This window comes from Chelonia mydas, chromosome 2 (assembly GCF_015237465.2).
Source record: "Chelonia mydas isolate rCheMyd1 chromosome 2, rCheMyd1.pri.v2, whole genome shotgun sequence".
In the NCBI taxonomy this organism is placed as follows: domain Eukaryota; kingdom Metazoa; phylum Chordata; order Testudines; family Cheloniidae; genus Chelonia; species Chelonia mydas.
Genome location: NC_057850.1, coordinates 2,058,658 through 2,078,791, shown reverse-complemented (window position 1 = coordinate 2,078,791; position 20,134 = coordinate 2,058,658). Strand labels below are relative to the sequence as shown.

At 41.8% G+C, this 20,134-nt stretch overlaps 1 protein-coding gene across 11 annotated transcripts in view; it reads right to left on the bottom strand.

The window, feature by feature from the left end:
• The window catches only part of LOC102933829, a 113,341-nt gene that overhangs the window by 75,738 nt on the left and 17,469 nt on the right, over positions 1-20,134 (bottom strand). For 9 of the 11 annotated variants that reach the window (XM_037891786.2, XM_037891789.2, XM_037891791.2 and 6 more), the window contains exons 4-8: positions 20,005-20,114; positions 19,321-19,392; positions 10,341-17,340; positions 7,266-8,673; positions 306-531 (exon numbers count right to left, since the gene is read on the bottom strand). In XM_037891786.2, the coding sequence (XP_037747714.1) occupies positions 306-531; positions 7,266-8,673; positions 10,341-17,340; positions 19,321-19,392; positions 20,005-20,114 (8,816 nt within the window). The remainder of the gene's footprint in view (positions 1-305; positions 532-7,265; positions 8,674-10,340; positions 17,341-19,320; positions 19,393-20,004; positions 20,115-20,134) is intronic. The other 2 variants (XM_043538922.1, XM_037891793.2) reach the window with 2 other exon arrangements.

Below are 20,134 nucleotides of genomic sequence, written 5' to 3'. Positions count from 1 at the left end.
GGATGGAGACTGGGAGCAAGACAATACAACTTAGGTTAATGGGCTTCAGGATTCAAAGTTAGAGGACACATCCATGAGGAGACAGGGAGGGAGGGAAACAGACAGACAGACACGTCATAGATTTCAGATTTTGCCCATGAAATGTTGTGTGCCAACACAAAATGCATCTGCACTCCACAGGAATGAAATTACTCTTCTTTAACCCCTTTACCCTAACACCATAGGCTCCCAGTGTCGTCATACAACCATTCTGCTGGCAGAATTTAGCCATTTTAGGGATATTTAGATTTATCTTTGCTACCTACTTCTTTAGAAAGAAACTCCACATCTGCTTCATATAGACTCTTCCCACCGGTCTTGGAGATCTCCACCACCACAGCAGTGCAGGCTCTCATGGCAGATGTAGGCAGCACGGCTTCCTCATCCAGCAAGGCATTTAACAAGCTGCTTTTCCCTGCCCCGGTGTTCCCCACCACTGCAATGTAGGTCTTTGGCATTTTTGTATCTTTCTGCAACTTTTCAATCTGTTCTCTTTATTTTATTAAAAAAAAAAAAAAAAAAAAGGCAGAATTATTAAGCAGTCACCTGGCAACATTTAACTTAAGCTTTCAATTTGCATAAGCAGCTATTCTGACTGATGGAAGTTTTGAAGCCATAAATTACATATAAGATGAACTCTATAGCTGCATATAAGATGAACTACCTACCACGCTCCCAAAATTACCCCACCAGAGATCAAATCAGAGCTAGAGGGTTGTATCCTACTTCTGGTATTTTTGAACCCACCGCCACCCTCAAACATTTCACTTACAACGTACAGCAATACAACCACCTACTTTAAGCATGAGGGTAACTAACAACTGGAACAATTTAGCCAGGCTCATGTTGGATTCTCCATCACTGGTAACATTTAAATCAAGACTGGATGTTTTTCTAAGAGGTCTGCTCTAGGAATTATTTTGGGGTAGTTTATGGCCTGTGTTATACAGGAGATCAGATTAGATGATCACCATGGTCCCTTCTGGCCTTGGAACTTAGGTATCATCCGTTCTTACCATGGTAGGATCGTTGCCCCTTCTAATACTGTTATTTACTTGCTGCAATGTTTGACAAATCCACATGACTTCCAGGCTTGGTCATAGCTTAACAACCTAGGCACATGAGCAAATCTCATCTCTCTCAAACACTGTGGTTTCTTCCCTTCCCTCCCCCCATAAGCCTCTCTTCAGCAATCAACAAGATTTAATGTTATTCTACAGAATAATTGTCTGCCTCCAAGATTTACACCTATGTAAATAAGCAGCCAGGAAGGTGGAACAAGCCAGGACATCCAGAACAAAATCAGTAAAGCCAGGAACACCTTCAGAAGCTTAAATACAGTCTGGAAATCACTGAAATACAACACAAAAACCAAACTCAAGATTTATCAGAGCTGCGTACTTTCAACACTACTTTATGGTGCAGAATGGTGGGGAATCATAGAATATCAGGGTTGGAAGGGACCTCAGGAGGTCATCTAGTCCAACCCCCTGCTCAAAGCAGAACCAATCCCCAATTAAATCATCCCAGCCAGGGCTTTGTCAAGCCTGACCTTAAAAACTTCTAAGGAAGGAGATTCTACCACCTCCCTAGGTAACACATTCCAGTGTTTCACCACCCTCTTGGTGAAAAAGTTTTTCCTAATATCCAAACTAAACCTCCCCCACTGCAACTTGAGACCATTACTCCTTGTCCTGTCCTCTTCTACCACTGAGAATAGTCTAGAACCATCCTCTTTGGAACCACCTCTCAGGTAGTTGAAAGTAGCTATCAAATCCCCCCCCATTCTTCTCTTCTGCAGACTAAACAATCCCAGTTCCCTCAGCCTCTCCTCATAAGTCATGTGTTCCAGACCCCTAATCATTTTTGTTGCCCTTCGCTGGACTCGCTCCAATTTATCCACGTCCTTCTTGTAGTGTGGGGCCCAAAACTGGACACAGTACTCCAGATGAGGCCTCACCAATGTCGAATAGAGGGGAACGATCACATCCCTCGATCTACTCGCTATGCCCCTACTTATACATCCCAAAATGCCACTGGCCTTCTTGGCAACAAGGGCACACTGCTGACTCATATCCAGCTTCTCGTCCACTGTCACCCCAGGTCCTTTTCCGCAGAACTGCTGCCTAGCCATTCGGTCCCTAGTCTGTAGCGGTGCATTGGATTCTTCCGTCCTAAGTGCAGGACCCTGCACTTATCCTTATTGAACCTCATCAGATTTCTTTTGGCCCAATCCTCCGATTTGTCTAGGTCCCTCTGTATCCTATCCCTGCCCTCCAGCGTATCTACCACTCCTCCTAGTATCATCCGCAAATTTGCTGAGGGTGCAATCCACACCATCCTCCAGATCATTTATGAAGATACTGAACAAAACCGGCCCCAGGACCGACCCCTGGGGCACTCCACTTGACACCGGCTACCAACTAGACATGGAGCCATTGATCACTACCCGTTGAGCCCGACAATCTAGCCAACTTTCTACCCACCTTATAGTGCATTCATCCAGCCCATACTTCTTTAACTTGCTGACAAGAATACTGTGGGAGACCGTGTCAAAAGCTTTGCTAAAGTCAAGAAACAATACATCCACAGAATGAGAAAGTAGGACACATCCAAACGGATTCCATCACCAGAGTAGCAATAAGATGGACACCTGAAGACAAGTGAAAACGAGGCTGCCCGAGAACAACATGGTGAAGAGCTGTGGAAGCTGAGCTGAAAAACCTGGGGAACCATGGAAAGACTTGCCAGAAACAGACAGGAGCGGAGGAGCATCGTCACTGCCCTAAACGCCAGAGGCGTAATAGGAACATGAAGATGATGATGCAATAAGCAATTAATAAATATCAGAGAAGTGTGACTCAATCTTCTGCAAAGGATTCAACTCAGGTTTTCTTTAAGAAATGAAGAGCTCTGTTAAAATACTAGCACATCACTGCACCACTGACAATACAGAATATATATATGCTGCAGTTATATACAATATAGTGGAGAATTATTTTTATTGCATTTGGATAGCGCACCCTCATGGAACTTATTGCTAGTATTTATGTGCTGTCATCTTGAGGGACCTCTATGCTTATCCCTTGCTAAGATATATTCCTTTCTTGGTTTATATAACAATTCATGATACAGTTTTAAGTATTTTAGTGCTCCTGAGACCACAGGAAAACTGAAAATTGCAACTATCTAAAGGTTTCAGAGTAACAGCCGTGTTAGTCTGTATTCGTAAAAAGAAAAGGAGTACTTGTGGCACCTTAGAGACTAACCAGTTTATTTGAGCATGAGCTTTCGTGAGCTACAGCTCACTTCATCGCTATGCATCCGATGAAGTGAGCTGTAGCTCACGAAAGCTCATGCTCAAATAAACTGGTTAGTCTCTAAGGTGCCACAAGTACTCCTTTTCTTTTAACTATCTAAAGGGTACTTATGTCTGCTCCAGACTAACAGAAAAGTATCACAGTTGTGCATCTAATAAATTCCAAATTACAGAACTATGCTTACTTAGGAAGTATGATGGGATGTACTAGCTCTTTGGGGTTCAGCAAAGAATCTTCTGTGACAACAGCATCCTAATCCAAATGAGCCTTTGGAAAGAAAATCCATTACCGCTGCATCTATTGCAGGGACTAGCAGGAGTTCACAAAGTGGGTTTGCTTTAGCAAGTGACCTTTGGCACCCTGTCAATTAACCCAGCAGGAATCATAACACCTGCTGCTAGCCTTCCTTAGAAGCTTAATGAGACAAGCCAGTGAGCTTCAGTCAGAACATTAGCCTATAGAGTTAGGAGGAGTGATTTTTTCTGCAGTTTTGACTGTTTATTAGCAGTATTTATCCTGCAGTAGCTCCCAGAGGCCCTGATCAGGATGAGTGTTCCAGTCTGCTGTAGATTGCACAAATTCATGACATGGTTCTTGTCCCAAAGAGCTTGCAATTTAAGTTTCCATTTTTAAAAAAAACAGGTGTTGTTGGTCTAGGACTGTAGTTAAAGAGACTGGCCTAGAAGCGTAGGTAGGAGAAGTCTATGGTATGCCCTTAGGCCCTTCACAGAACAAGAATGCCAAATAAAGCACCCCAGAACATTGGAAAGACTTTGTTAGCCAGTGTGTGGTGTATCTTAAGTGTATGAGGGAGTGGAGGTGGCAGAGTACAGTATTACCGGAAGGAAAAGAGGGACACAATATTGTACTACTGTATTCCAGCCATACTCGTTATGCACATTAATTAGACATTTCCAGTGATATAAAGCTTCTGTTTCTAATTTTTAGATATCACAAGATAAACAGACCTTAAACCTGTCTCTGGTGCAGGACTGAATTACCAGTCTTGGGTTTCAAGAGGGTGGGTATTTTTGTGTTTAACTTTTTAGGGAAGCTGTGTGTGAAACAAATGTACATCTGAGGAAACCTAAACATGCATTTATAAAATTAAGTTAATCCACACCTTGGAGGCATCTACCCCCAAGAAAAATATTCTCCCATTAAAATAATGCAACATAGTGGACTCATACAACTTTAATGAGTGAGATATACTTTGAAGTCCTTTGATTTGAGGAAGGCTATGGTCATTGAGCATAACGTCAACATTATGTCAATACTAAAGAGAGAGACAGAAGGAGAGTGAGAGATGGATGGATGGAAGGAAGAAAAACGAGCGGCCCATCCAGAGTACCCCTGCACGGGGCTCTAGGGGTGTGTCTGTGCGGATTTGTTCTTGTGCTTTTTCAGGGAGTTTCTTGAGCAGATGGTGTAGTTTCTTTTGGTAACCCTCAGTGGGATCAGAGGGACCATCTGCTCAAGAAACTCCCTGAAAAAGCACAAGAACTAATCTGCACAGACACACCCTAGAACCCTGACCTGGGGTATTCTATCTGCTACCCAAGATCCATAAGCCTGGAAATCCTGGACGCCCCATCATCTCAGGCATTGGCACCCTGATAGCAGGATTGTCTGGCTATGTAGACTCCCTCCTCAGGCCCTACGCTACCAGCACTCCTAGCTATCTTCGAGACACCACTGATTTCCTGAGGAAACTACAATCCATCAGTGATCTTCCTAAAAACACCATCCTAGCCACTATGGATGTAGAAGCCCTCTACAGCAACATTCCACTCAAAGATGGACTACAAGCCATCAGGAACAGTATCCCCAATAATGTCACAGCAAACCTGGTGGCTGAACTTTGTGACTTCGTCCTCACCCATAACTATTTCACATTTGGAGACAATGTATACCTTCAAATCAGCGGCACTGCTATGGGTACCCGCATGGCCCCACAGTATGCCAACATTTTTATGGCTGACTTAGAACAACGCTTCCTCAGCTCTCGTCCCCTAACTCCCCTACTCTACTTGCGCTACATTGATGACATCATCATCATCTGGACCCATGGAAAAGAAGCCCTTGAGGAATTCCACCATGATTTCAACAATTTCCATCCCACCATCAACCTCAGCCCGGACCAGTCCACACAAGAGATCCACTTCCTGGACACTACGGTGCTAATAAGCGATGGTCACATAAATACCACCCTATACCAGAAACCTACTGACCGCTATACTTTCCTACATGCCTCCAGCTTTCATCCAGACCACACCACATGATCCTTTGTCTACAGCCAAGCTCTACAATACAACCGCATTTGCTCCAACCCCTCAGACAGAGACAAACACCTACAAGATCTCTATCAAGTGTTCTTACAACTACAATACCCACCTGCTGAAGTGAAGAAACAGATTGACAGAGCCAGAAGAGTACCCAGAAGTCACCTACTCCACAACAGGCCCAACAAAGAAAATAACAGAACGCCACTAGCCATCACCTTCAGCCCCCAACTAAAACCTCTCCTGCGCATCATCAAGGATCTACAACCTATCCTGAAGGACGACCCATCACTCTCACAGATCTTGGCAGACAGGCCAGTCCTTGCTTACAGACAGCCCCCCAACGTGAAGCAAATACTCACCAGCAACCACACATCACACAACAAAAACACTAACCCAGGAACCTATCCTTGCAACAAAGCCCGTTGCCAACTGTGCCCACATATCTATTCAGGGGACATCATCATAGGGCCTAATCACATCAGCCACACTATCAGAGACTTGTTCACCTGCGCATCTACCAATGTGATATATGCCATCATGTGCTAGCAATGCCCCTCTGCCATGTACATTGGCCAAATTGGACAGTCTCTATGTAAAAGAATAAATGGACACAAATCAGACGTCAAGAATTATAACATTCAAAAACCAGTCGGAGAACACTTCAGTCTCTCTGGTCACTCGATTACAGACCTAAAAGTTGCAATTCTTCAACAAAAAAACTTCAAAAACAGACTCCAACGAGAGACTGCTGAATTGGAATTAATTTGCAAACTGCACACCATTACATTCGGCTTGAATAAAGACTGGGAGTGGATGTGTCATTACACAAAGTAAAACTATTTCCCCATGTTTATTCGCTCCCCCCCTACTGTTCCTCACACGTTCTTGTCAACTGCTGGAAATGGCCCACCTTGATTATCACTACAAAAAGTTGTTTTTCTCTCCTGCTGGTAATAGCTCACCTTACCTGATCACTCGTTACAGTGTGTATGGTAACATCCATTGTTTCATGTTCTCTGTGTATATAAAATCTCCCCACTGTATTTTCCACTACATGCATCCGATGAAGTGAGCTGTAGCTCACGACAGCTTATGCTCAAATAAATTTGTTAGTCTCTAAGGTGCCACAAGTACTCCTTTTCTTTTTGCGGATACAGACTAACACAGCTCCTACTCTGAAACCTGTTTCTGAATTGTAATTGAAAAGACTCAAGGTACATTAAGTGTTATACATCCACAGGGCCACAAGAGGACACACTGGAACGGCATGACAACAGGTTCCTGGATATTTGAGCAGTTTCTTGTCCTGACCCCATTAATTTATGTTTTCATACTGACAACCCATATTGGCTGGATACCATTTCCTCAACAGTTCCTTAAGAAATTCACCACTGGGATGACACCGAATTTGCCACAGTGGCCTAAAACATCCCTGTGAAGTGGCTACTAACACTATTTTACAAATGGATAAACTGAGGCAGAGAGGTTAAAGTGACTTGCCTAAAGTCATGCAGAGAGTCATGAACCCTGCCTTTCAGTATGCTTTGACCAGTACAACCCTGCCTCCCCCTAATGGTCTCATTAGTTTGACAACTATGGACTCTCAAAAATAAAGCTTTACCTCCATTCCTCCATGTGCACTTTATCAATGCCCTCCACAGCACACAGAGTCTGGGAAATGTCATCAAGCACAGTTTGACATTGACTCAATTGGAACTCAATGTCTCCCTCTGATAAAGCCCAGGCTTTCTGAAGCTCACTCTCCATTATATTTGTGTTACTGGAACTTGCTTTGTGAGCAGAATTTTCAGCATCAGAGAGATTGCCCAGATTTTTGGTTTCAGACAAGAGGCCAATAGCACTTGAACTCTCTGTAGACATGGATGGGAATTCTTCCATATCTTCACTTAAATCCTCGGAATGACAGCAAGCTTCTTCATCCAAAGAGCAAACATGTTCTGAAGCTGGTTGGCTAAACGTACATGCCTCAAACGTACAAGGAGAGAGGACCCTGTCTTGAATCTGAAGATTTGCCATAGACGTTGGTTGAAACGAATGGTCTTGCAGAGAGCTTACTGAAGTCTCTGAGGCACCACATTTGTGCAAAGTTGAGATTACCGGAGAGAAAGTTGTGGGATACTCCTTGAAGTCCAGGCTGCAATGACCAGAAGTGTCAGAAAGCGTCTGTACTTGCAGAGAACACTGCAGATTTTCTTCTTTGAAACCAGGAAAGGCAGCAGGTTCACAAGCTAAACTGTTCAATGTTGACCTAGACAAATCCATACCTTCTAGTTTTGGCACACTGCTCATACTACTAAAATCATTAATAGTCTGTAAGTCACTGCGGTCTTTCGATCCCACTGCAATACAAGGCTCCAAAGCAACTCTTCCATCCATGTAATCATATAGGTTAGTTTGCCCTTTCTGGTTTTGCTGGCCTCCATGCTGGTTATCTTTAGCAAAGTCCTCCTCTTTGTCAGTTCTCTCATGGTGGCTATTAATCACCTCAGCAGAATCACTTGCCTCAGGAGGAGGAAGCTTAGAGGAAGAGAGTTCCAACTGACTGTTGAAATAAGAGCTCTGAAGACATCTGCTTACATTACTATCTACAGCCTTTTGAGAAGAACTGCTCACTTTGACTGCAGAAGGAGGGATGGATGCATATGAACTTTTCAGTTTCTTCAGTGATAAAGAGTGTTTGGCTTCAGGCGTGGATGGCGTTTGGTTAAGATGTTCAGTAAGGCTTGTCTGAGAAGTGCTGCATGATCCTGAAGCATCAGGAGAGCCAATTTCCTTTTGATTTGGTGCTGGTTCCTCATCAGCAGACTCTGAAGAAATTGCAACAACAGGGGGACACATTTTGGATGGAGGGGAAATGCTGTTTCTGTTACCACTATCACCATGCTCCTCATGAGAAAGCTCTCCTTTTAACTGCGCCTGCGAATTAACACCTAGTCTTACATGTGATGTAATTTGTTCTTGTATAGGTGAGTTAGCATTCCAATCCACTGTGGCTGCAGGTGTTAAATCTGGAGGTGAAAAGAAAAAAACACCAAACATTTCATTTGGGATTCACAGAAATCTAGACTATTCCAATGCCCACTTCGGCTCCTTATATGCCTATCAAATTCAAGCTTCTGCTACTTGCTTCTCAGCTACAACCTTCTCTCCTTTTGCTTTCCCTCCCATGTGCCCTGAATTCTGCCAGTGATGCCAGCCTCGATACCCCCTTCATCTCGCTCACACTCTGCTACTTTCTGCCTTCTTCCAAGCCACTCCCATATGTGGAATGCCCTCCTTAATGTTTACCAGGTCACCTCCCTCTCTCTCACTCTCAAACCCCACCCCCATGACTTGTCTCTCAAAAGGCCGAGGCAGATTTAAAGCCAACAGTGGATCACTGCTTTACTGTGTAACCACGTGATCTTTTTGCTTCACCTCTCCCTTTCCTCTCCTAAATTCCGCTATTTCATTTATCCATGTCCCACACTTGTCATCATATTCAAGTTTAGACTGCACGCTCTGGGGCAGGGACTGTATACTTGCTTTTGTGGAGTACCCTGGCACGTTTCTGGCTGTTCAAACAAATAAAAAATATAACTTGAAACATTTGGGTGCCCTCTACCCTCACCCCTTGATTCAATGTTAGTTTTGCACCAACAGAGAACAGCTGCATTTTAGAGTGAGCAACTTCATTTGTTTAGACTCTACTAATAGAGGCTTCCTTAGTGGAGAATATCATTTTTACCCTCAGATTTAAGGATGAAAATGGATCAACTTTATTTGTTTTTGTCTCTTTACAGACTCAGATAGGGCATTGGTTTACATTTTTTAGGCTATCTTCACAACCATACGGGTTATAAACTGTTTTTTGTTGTTTTTTTTTTAATGAAAGTTGAGATTCTGGAGCACAATTCCAAGTTAAGGGATGAATTCTGGGATAGAGAAACATGCGGGCCTTGTGCTTATGTGTCTGCCTAAATATGAGGCCAGCTGAGCACATCTGTTACATCTGTGCTAAAGTAGGTCCAGGCTGTAATCACAGCTCAGGAAGACATAGCTAAGTTATCTTTAGTGTAGCTACCTCAGGTACCAGAGCAGTGAAGCTGAAGCAGCGTGCACCTCAGTGTGGACTGTACAAGATGACTCAAAAGCCCGTGACTGCAGTGTAGACGTACCCTTAGACGGAAGCCAGTGCTCCAGAACACTAGTAGGCTAGAGAACTACAATATTTGTAAACTTTTCAGCAAATTCAATCTGCATTAGCCATACCACTCAGGCTGCTCTGTCCACAGCCACGAGGAATGCAAGAAAAACCACGCTGGAAGATGGAAAGAGTGTGTGTCTATATAAAAATATAAACACATTAAATTTATAACTGAAATGCAGGAGCCAGAGCAACCAATGTAAGCTACTTCCAACTTTGTAGGATAAGGCAAATTTGGTTCCAAAACACTGTGAGAGAGACATTCCTCACACAAAAAGGGAAGTTTATCAATGTGAAATCAGACAACTATAATTTCTCTATACAATAAGGACTATGCGCCATAATAAATATGACGTGCTGTGATAGCCAAATTAATTTATTTCTGGCAGTTTTCATAGCCACACACCCAGCCCACAACATATGCCTTCTCAAATGCATTTTTCTGCCATAAGACATGTATTTTTTATGCTTTTAAAAAAAAATTACCACCTTTGCAGGGAGAGCATACAGATTTTGTTTGAAGACAGGAGATTTCACTATTTTGTGTGTTGTTGTGACCATCAAATTCAGGGACTTCATGTTGGTCTGCATTACTTTCTACCTTCAAGATGATCTTCTGTGAACTAGAAAGAGCCCCAGTTATTGAATTCACACAGAATGCAGGAACTGATAAGTCTTCTATATTGGATGTTTTGACACTATCAAGTGTTCTCTCAGCCTGGTGCAGTACTGGCATGTAATTTTTGTCTTTGATGCTTTCAACATGGTCTTCTGACTCCAACTGCTGTGGCAAGTTACTTATAACACACTGGCTGCTCTCTCTAGATGTCTCAATGAGATCTGAAGTTATATTTGTGTCTTCATCACTCCAATACACAGCTGAAGCTTCTAAGGAGTTACATGAAAAACCTGACTGTGTGTCAAGACCAGCTGCTTTGCAACTGTCACTGCAAATACCTTCATGGAGCCCGTCACCTGTTCCACTAGAACTACTGCTACTTAGTTTTCGGGTACGTTGATGATGCTCACTTTCAACAGAGCTATTCGATATGTCAGAGAATATGAAGTCCAAATCTTTGATTTTGGTGCTCTGTTCAGAATTTATATCAGGAGACTTCAGGGGAGATTTAGCAGAAGTATATAGATTATCTAATGCTAAACACACCCTAGACTGAAACTGTTCCTCTTCAGACAGGGAATCTGCACTTGGGCTTTCTGGAATTTTACTTACCACATCTTTTTCTAGTACATCAGTCCACGAATCTTCTGAACTGGCAGCAAGTTCAGTAAACCCGGACTGACTGTCAAAGGGGAGACTCTGAGATTCAGATATTAATTTAACTGACTGTTTTCCATTTACTTGAGGTTCAATACTTGAAAACAGAAGTAAACTGCTTCCATCTCTCTTTTCATTGTCTACTTCACCTATAGATTTACAGTCAGTGTCTTCTTCTACTTTACTTTTAATGGATGGCACAAACCTTTCAGGTTTTGTGTTTTCATTTACCAGGTTCTCAGAGTCATTTGTTTTTTTAAAAAATTCTCTCACCAACTGGGCAATATTTTTACTGTTTTCCTTCTCCACTTCATCACGATGCTGAGCTGTTTGAAGAATGGGGTATTTTTTAAAGAACTGCTTAACACTACTGCTAACAAACTGATCATGACACTCCTTCAAATCAGTGGGAATGGAAAACAAGATTACATTAGGACTGGGCAGGTCAGATACAAACTCCTGCATAGAAAGAGACCCCAAAGGACAGTTTCTCTTTTGGGAGCAGCACTGCTCATCTTCAGAAACTGAAGTTCCAGAATATTCGTTTCTACTAATGTGTCTTTTTAGTGTTCTGAAAGAATTATTTTTGTTTGCCTCTTTATTCTGAGAATCTTTATTCTCCTCTTTATGAGATTCCACTCTGTTCGTAAAGTTAGACTCTGAAACAGTTAAATCTTCGTTACTGCCTTCAGAAAAGTCTGCATATCCTGTGGGCTGGCGTATCTTTGCTTGGGATTTTAGGGGTTCAGAGTCTTTGCTTTCTTGCTGCATATATACCAGTTCATTTGTTTCTGTTTTCTGATTAAATTTGTCTTTTTCTGCACAAAGGCTTGTCAGCATTTCATTTACTGGAGAGTCTTTAACAGTTTTTAGGGCTCCAAGAGGCGCAGCCAGTGTCCCCACCTCTAGTTCTTGAATGCAAACATCAAGCAAGCTATGCTCAGGCTCCGGATTCTCCTCTAGATTTTTTCCAGCTTGGATAGAATTAGAATCAGCATTTCCTACATGTTCATCTGAACAACCTGCATCTCCCTTATTCAAACCAACCTCTGCATTGCCTTTCACTGCTTCCATTTCTCTCTGGCTTCCCGGTACACAGGGAAATTCTATAGAATTATATGGACAACGTAAGAATCCAAGATCACGTTCTGCAGTTATTTGGTTCTCTGTTTTTTCTTGTCTCAGTGTTGGGCTTTTTACTAAGTGACTGAATTCACCAACTACCACACCTGTGCTACAATTTTCAGGTCCAGCAATTCTAACTTCACTTAGATCATATTCTGCATTGCAAAGAGAATAGCATTTTCCCTCCAAACTCCTATCTGTTGACTTTTCTGTACCTATCATTGATTTGATATCAGCCGTTTCAATCACTCTGTCAAGCTGATCTTCATTTGGCTTGCAGTCCAGGTCAGCTTGCAGAATAATGCTGCCAGAAACACTGTTTGGATCAGAGATGACAGTATCCTTCTCCTTCAGGATTTTGCTTCTATCATGCTGCATTTCAACTGTATTTTTCATTCTCATGCTATTGTTTTCTTCCTTTTCCTTTTCAACTTGAGAATCTGATATATATAAATTAAGCTCCTCTGCACTGAATAACTCAGACCCCTCTGTAGGGTCATTTTCAATTTCCTTTAGGTGGTTTTCAGCTATATTTTCTTTGGCAGATTCAGGCTTTCCAAATGCAATAGCCTGCATCCCGACTGCAAGATCATTTTTGTCTACACTGCATGGTTGTGTGTCCATTTCAGAAGGTTGCAGTTTGATTCCACCTTCCTCTTGGCATATACTTTTTTGATTACTCCTTTCCAAACCAGTTGGTGTCAAGATTTCAGTAGTCATATTTTGTTCACATAGCTTCTTCAAATCACAGTCTATGACAAAGTCCTCTGGATAAAGTGATTGTTTCACAGGATCCTCTTTGGATTTCAAGTCTATGTTACTTTCCAAATGCTGGGACTCCATGGCATGGGAATCTGTCTGCTGCTGGTCATGAAATGCACTAGACTGCTGTCGTAATTCCAAATGGGCAGCGCTAACAGAAGAGTTCTCATTATCTTCTTGGTAATTATTCAGTGTTCCCAAATCAAGCTCACTAAAATGTGCATCAGCATTATCTTTTTCCAGTGTAACTGATTTTACACTCCATTTACAGTTTACTGCCTCACCTGTATTTTCATCATTCAACTTCATACCTTCTTCATTCCTGGTGTCCTGCTGGGGCAAGATGTAGTCATTTACAGGTTCTGGATTGTTTCCCATGTCCCTTTTATTCACATAGTAAGGGGACTGTGTTTGTGAACAGGAATAATCATTAAAGTCAGAGCTTCTTTCTGCTACTAGAGAAGTCTGTTTGGATAAGCATAATGGAGAAAGATCATTTGCTATTCCTCCCTCTAATTCTGAAGAGTAATATGCTGTATTCCCTTCCAGCCTGTTTGTGGGTGCTTTTGTAACGCTGCTATGATTAAGATTGGTTTGTCCAACATGCACATTTGCCATAATCTCCATCTCTTTATCTATACCTTTGTTTTCTCTATTTTTCTGTTCTTCAAATATGCTATCATTAATGGCTGTTCCTGAGTCATGTCTCTCTCCTGGTATTTTTATTATCTCTTTGCTTTTGATACTATCTTCATCTGTCTTTTTATAAAATGTATCCTCAATACTAGCTGGCTGATCAAGCTGCTTCTCCCCTGATGCTGTATCATCCACTACTGAGCAAGCAGTTTTCAGTTCCTGGCAATCAGTATCATATATCTCATTGTTATCGGTAAGAGTGGAATCCAAAGTATGTCTGACAAGGATTTCAACTGTTTTAATACACCTGGTGTTAGTGGTTGAAAGAGAACTGGAAGAAAACACAGAGACATATGACTCGTCCTCTTCTTTCCCTGGAGACCTCTTTCTCTCCAAAGTACAGTCACTCTTCTGTAGAAGACACTGATCAAGAAATTCTTCACCTACATTAATCGGTGACTCAGGATTCATCGCTTCCACCGATTTCTCTGTGGTTTCCCAAAATGTCACTTTATTTGGAGACGAACACGAAGCTACAAATACTGTTTTTTCATCACAGGTTTTTATCCGTGTTTCTGAAGACAGCTTTTCCTTTGCTTTGGAATCTATCTCCATCTGTTTAGAGAACTCTCTCCTGGAATTTTTACTTGCATTGTTAAACAGTATAGTTCTTTCATATGCCTCTGAAAATTGTTGAAGACTCAAATGTGTGTCCATAGACATATTTACTTCTTCCTCACAGATACTAGTGTTTGACACACTATTTTTGTTTCCATTTACTGCAGGTTTTGTAGCCAGTAAGTTTATGGCCCTCTCATTTATTAGCCTAGTTTGAGTTCCCACTTCTGCATATGATATTTCAACACAATCTGTAACTGAAGATATTCTCGTCTCTGTATCCATGGAATCCATCTTTGATTCACTCTCATCTTTGTCTCCGTAACTAACAGGACTACCCATTGTTAACGAGATGGCATTTACATTCATATCTGTTTGCTCTTCATCCCCTTCAGAAGCACTTACTTCCAAATGTATTTTATTGATACCAAAATCACTAACCTCCTGTGGCACACCTTTTGTAGATACGGATCTAGTCATATATACATGGTCTGACTGAAAGCCTTCAGACTCTATACACACAGTGGCATGAGAAATATTTGCCTTATTGCATGCATTCTGTTCCACAGAAGTTTCAGTTTCATTTTGAGACAATGGCTGGATGTTTGTTTCCTGGCTCATTGTTTCACTGATGGACCTCTTGACAGATGTAAAAGCTCCAGAGTCTTCATACCTGCAAGGATACTCAGGAGAAGTCATTTCTACTGCTGTGGCCTGCAAACTGCAAAATGTTCCACTCAAAGGTTTGACAACTGCCCCTGAATTACGTAATTCCTCTTCCTTTGGAGCTGATTGGTGAGGTGAGCTCTCACTGTGCAAAGAGCCAGAGGAAGATGGCACACAATTACAGGGAGAATCATAAGTTACATCTTCCAAGTATGTATCTTGAGAAAGGATATGGTGTTTAGAAGGAGAATGTACATGATAGTCTGAGATATTCTGTGTACACAAGGGCAGGTTCTCTGGTGCTGTGGGATCTGGATTGTTTTGAAGTATCTTTGTTACAAGCCCATCCAGTGCCACATGAGAATCCATTGATGATTCTTCCTCTTCTGAATGAAGCATATCCAGACACTGGACAATATTTGTTCCACTGGCTCTAGAGACAACTTGTTCTGTAACACAGCTCTGGAATAAGGCAACCCCACTGACACGGTCATCCTCATTTTCTTGGAATTTAGCAGAACCAATATTACACTCAGAACCGGACATTTCTTTTGCTGCACACATTGTCAGAATTTTATGAGCATCAGAAGAGTTCTGATGTTCTAGGTTAATTATTCCAGTGTCTGAAAACATACAGTCCTGATCTAAAGCATTTTGCAACTTGTCCTCAAAAACATGATCTCTATGTATTTCTCTCACTTCTCTGTTTGATATCGTAATGATTTTATCAGTGTTAGGTTCAGTTCCTTCTTGAATGTCCAAAGTAGTTTCAGGCTTCTGAGTTTCCATATGTAAGGTATTATTTAAAGTTTCCAATTCTCCGTCAGCCAAGGAACAACTTTCACGTTCTACAATATCACTACTTTCTTTTATTGCTTCCTCATTTGGCATAAGGCTGTTTTGCTTTATAACTGAAGTCAGCTCATCTTTGCAGATCTCATTTTTCATCTCAGAATGCCAAACACTATGTGGAAGTTCTAAGTCTGGCACAAATGATATGTTTACTTCCCGAGTTCTGTCTATGGTCACAGCAGTTTCAGAAGGCAAATCCAACTCTTCTACACAGGTTTTACCATCTGCATTCACTAGTTTCTTCGGACTCACCACTTCTTTTGCAGGAGACCCACCATCCGGATCTTTACCCAAAGCAATGTCTTCTGGGACAATGCTTATTGCCATACAGTCACTGTTTTCTGAACAGTTTTCTACTTCAACAATAACCAACTCTGACAGGCTATTTACATGAAGACGACCCTTTTTCTTTGAATGGGATTCACAAGTTTCAGCACCAGTAACAGATACAGCCACACATGGAGTTTCATGTACACAAGCATCAACAATATGCTGCTCCAATGAATACCTATTCTCTTCTTCTGTTGAACTTTCCTTTTCCATTAAATTCGCCTTATAATCACTGACTGATGGCACCTGAACATTTTTCATAGCTTCATTTATCACTTCTGTGACTTGCATTTGAATATAAGGTTCTGAATGCCCCGAAGTTTCACGTTTAGCTGTTTCTTCAGTGCTATTAATAACGTTGATCTCCATCACTACGTCGTCATCGTCAGAGTTTGCACAACTTCCAAGCACTGACTTATCAGCTACAGGAACTAGTGGCTTGGAATCAAGGTTGCCTCCACTTTCTATTTGAAAAGAGTCTGAAAGATCTAGACTGTTATCAGAAAGACTAGCTCTGACAATTGCTTTTCCACTCGGGTCACTGTCATGTGTCTCTACAGCACCTCTTGAGTGAGGAAAAGGTGGTGAAGGTTCCAGATTATAAGTTATAGGAGGTTGTGTTTCTATTTCACCACTGTCTTGTCTCTCCTCCAGGAATGGTCTGTAAAACTTTGACATGCTTCCTAATGTGCATGGTTGGGCTCCGCTTGGTTTCACACAGAGAAAGTCAGAATTAGCCAGTTCTGCTGTCCTTGCAGCATTTTCCCGAAACGAAGACTGTGCAATTTCAAAGACTCTTTGTTGAGAAGCCTCTGTGGTGACTGTTGAGTCCTTCCGATGGACATATTCAGGTGAAGAAGAACGTACAATCTGAGAATTAGGTCTAGTGTAGTCTTCCAAAGAAGTATCTGCTGTTGCAGCTGATGTAGATGTTGCAGGCATTTCTAATTTGTTTGAAGTCACATTAACAGAATTTGTACAAAGAGAAGACTTCGCTGAAGACAGTACTGAGCCAACTGATGTTAATGGCAGAGTCACAGTGACCGTGGGAGGCTGCATATCATCACAGTGTGTGCTAGATTTAGATGGAGCTCCACTATTTGGGACTACTTGAGAAGTCCATGCCAGCTGGGATATAATGGGAAGGCCAACATTGTTCTCGAAGACCAGACCTGCGTTGTACACTGGTGGTACTTCAGGAGATGTCAACAGCGGTAACTGAACCTGTAGAAAAGAGACAAGAGTCACGGCACCATAAAATGCTAAGTATAAGTAACTGAAAAGGAATGAATTTTGGTTTTACATATTAATTGTGAAAACAGAAACCCATGTAGAATGGATAACTTGACATTTCATATCTACTTAATCCCTCTTTACCACCACCACCCACTTACTCGGTGCCACCCTCCACCACCCCACCCCCACACTACTACACATTAAGGGCACATAATTTTTGACTGGAGTGAGCATAATAACCTTCTTCCCCATACTCAACTGATGACCTCAGTTGCTTTCAACTACCTGAAACGGGGTTCCAAAGAGGATGGATCTAGACTGTTCTCAGTGGTAGCTGATGACAGAACGAGGAGTAATGGTCTCAAGTTGCAGTGTGGGAGGTTTAGGTTGGACATTAGGAAAAACTTTTTCACTAGGAGGGTGGTGAAGCACTGGAATGCGTTACCTAGGGAGGTGGTGGAATCTCCTTCCCTAGAGGTTTTAAGGTCGGGCTTGACAAAGCCCTGGCTGGGATGATTTAGTTGGGGATTGGTCCTGCTTTGAGCAGGGGGTTGGACTAGATGACCTCCTGAGGTCCCTTCCAACCCTGATATTCTATATTTATTACACTCCAAGTGTAGTCAGTGCTGTTTTTCAGGAAATGGTCCAAGTTCCAACAGCATTTCTTTCTCGTTCTGTCTGGCCAATGTAGGCACCCTTGAAACAATTTAGAAGCAGTGCAGGAGTGATCAGAGGGAACTCAACAAGGGGCGGGGGAGCAGCGCTTGGTGAAGACAGGATCAAGAAATGTATACACACACAATAGGTATTTATTATTTTTTTCCATTTGTAATATAAATGTATTTATTATAACAGAATCTTCAAGATATGCACATAAACAGTATGACATTTTTGTAACCATTGTCCTTCCTTCCCCAATTCCCCATCTTGTTTGTTGCTAGCATTCATTGTATCTTCTCTAAAATTTAGAAAATAAGTACACTGGGCCAGGATCTGGGTCTTATTTGTCTGAAAAGCGCCCACTACACTTGTGTATTGAACAAACAACAGCATGACTCTTGCAGTGAGCAGGGGAACTGATTCAGGAGGTCAGAGAGCATTTCAGATTTCCACCATTAGTTTTCTTAGCTGAAAAAAGGTGTAGATAAATCTCTGCATTATGCATCTTCCCATAACTTTCATATGACTTTGTATTATGCCTCTATTTTCATACAACTTTGTATCAGATCCTTATATAGAAAACTTTGTATTGAGCCTTGGTATAATGTTAAAAATGTCTTTTTGCTAGGAGTAGAATAAGATCTCCCCCCCACACTCTCTTAATCAATTGCCCTGTTGAATGAACGAGGTGTGAAAGGCAAGCACCTCCAGACAGCTGCAACAGAAGGGATGGAAGCCAGACCCAAGAACAATAAAACTTGTCAAGTGGGCTCACTAAAGAAGAGCAGATATACTGACGGCCTTGGGGGTTAGAAGCCAGCACCTTCTTTTGAAAATACCCTTTGTAGCATTAAGACAACACCCAGAAGGAAGCAGCACAAAGGACCAATGGACACAGACACAGATTTTGTATCTGATATAGATTTGCATGAGAGGGAAGCAGCTATAAATATGACGGGTCTTGCAGAGGACCCCGGGTCTCGTCTTGTCAACATCGGAGCATCGATCCGGATCGACAGAAGCCCGGCTCCACCCCTCCCCCATCTAACTCACCTGGCCAGTGAAGTTAAGGGGAGCAACTCGTTGGTAACAACAAGACGGAGCGTGCTTGCTTGTGTGTGTGTAATATAGATCATATGCATATGATACAGTGTTGATTGATACATGTATTACCAATAAATGTGACGCTTTGCCTTACTCCTCCTGAAAAGATCCTGTGCAGTACTTTAAGTACAACAAAGGAACACTGTGTCAGATGAAATACACTGAGTACTGCTAGTAATTTCTTTTTCCTATGCTTTGCCTCACCTGTGGTAGCGAATTCCTCATCTCTCCACGTGCACTTTGCAGCTGATCGATTCTACAGTAACAATGTTCAAACTGAAACAGAAGTGCAAGAGGTTTATCTGAAACACCACCTCACTTTAATTCAAGATCCAGAAGACTAAAATGAAGAGGAGGCCTAATACCTTGTAAACTGCATCATTTACTGCTTATTAACAGATTTCAGTTTTCAGGCTTAAAGGAAGTCAAGTTTTTTCAAGTCTTCCAATTTTAATGGAAGTTAGTCTTACTTAGTTACCTTTAAAAGTGAATCATTCTCAGAGTCTGTAGCATAAACAACTATACTGATGTACTGAAAGAATACAAGTTATCTGAATACTAAACTTATGGGAGTTCTCTTCAGTATCACTAATTAGAACAGAGGTCTCTAAAACTTTGATATACTGATGGGACCCCGCCAGGAGCACAAGGGCAACACTTAACTTATTTAACATGAATCAGATCACAGCCACCCCCATCCAGTCTGCAATGAGGACAGGACATTTAGATCAAAATAGAGCACCGCATGTTGGGACTCATGGTTCCCACGGGACCTGCCTTGTATTAAGGAGGAGGGTAGCCACAGGCTGCACTGTGTAACAATATGGATCATATTTGACCCATGCTTTAGCTACTCTTAAAACAGATCAAAAAAGGAATAAAATGTACCAGAAAGTAAAATTCTGAATTTGGCTGACGAACTTGTGTTCCAGACCTGATACCATTCCCTGCAGGATGTCCAAAGGTCACAGTATCTCCTTCCTGCAAGTTAATTGTACCTGAAAATTTAAAACAAAAA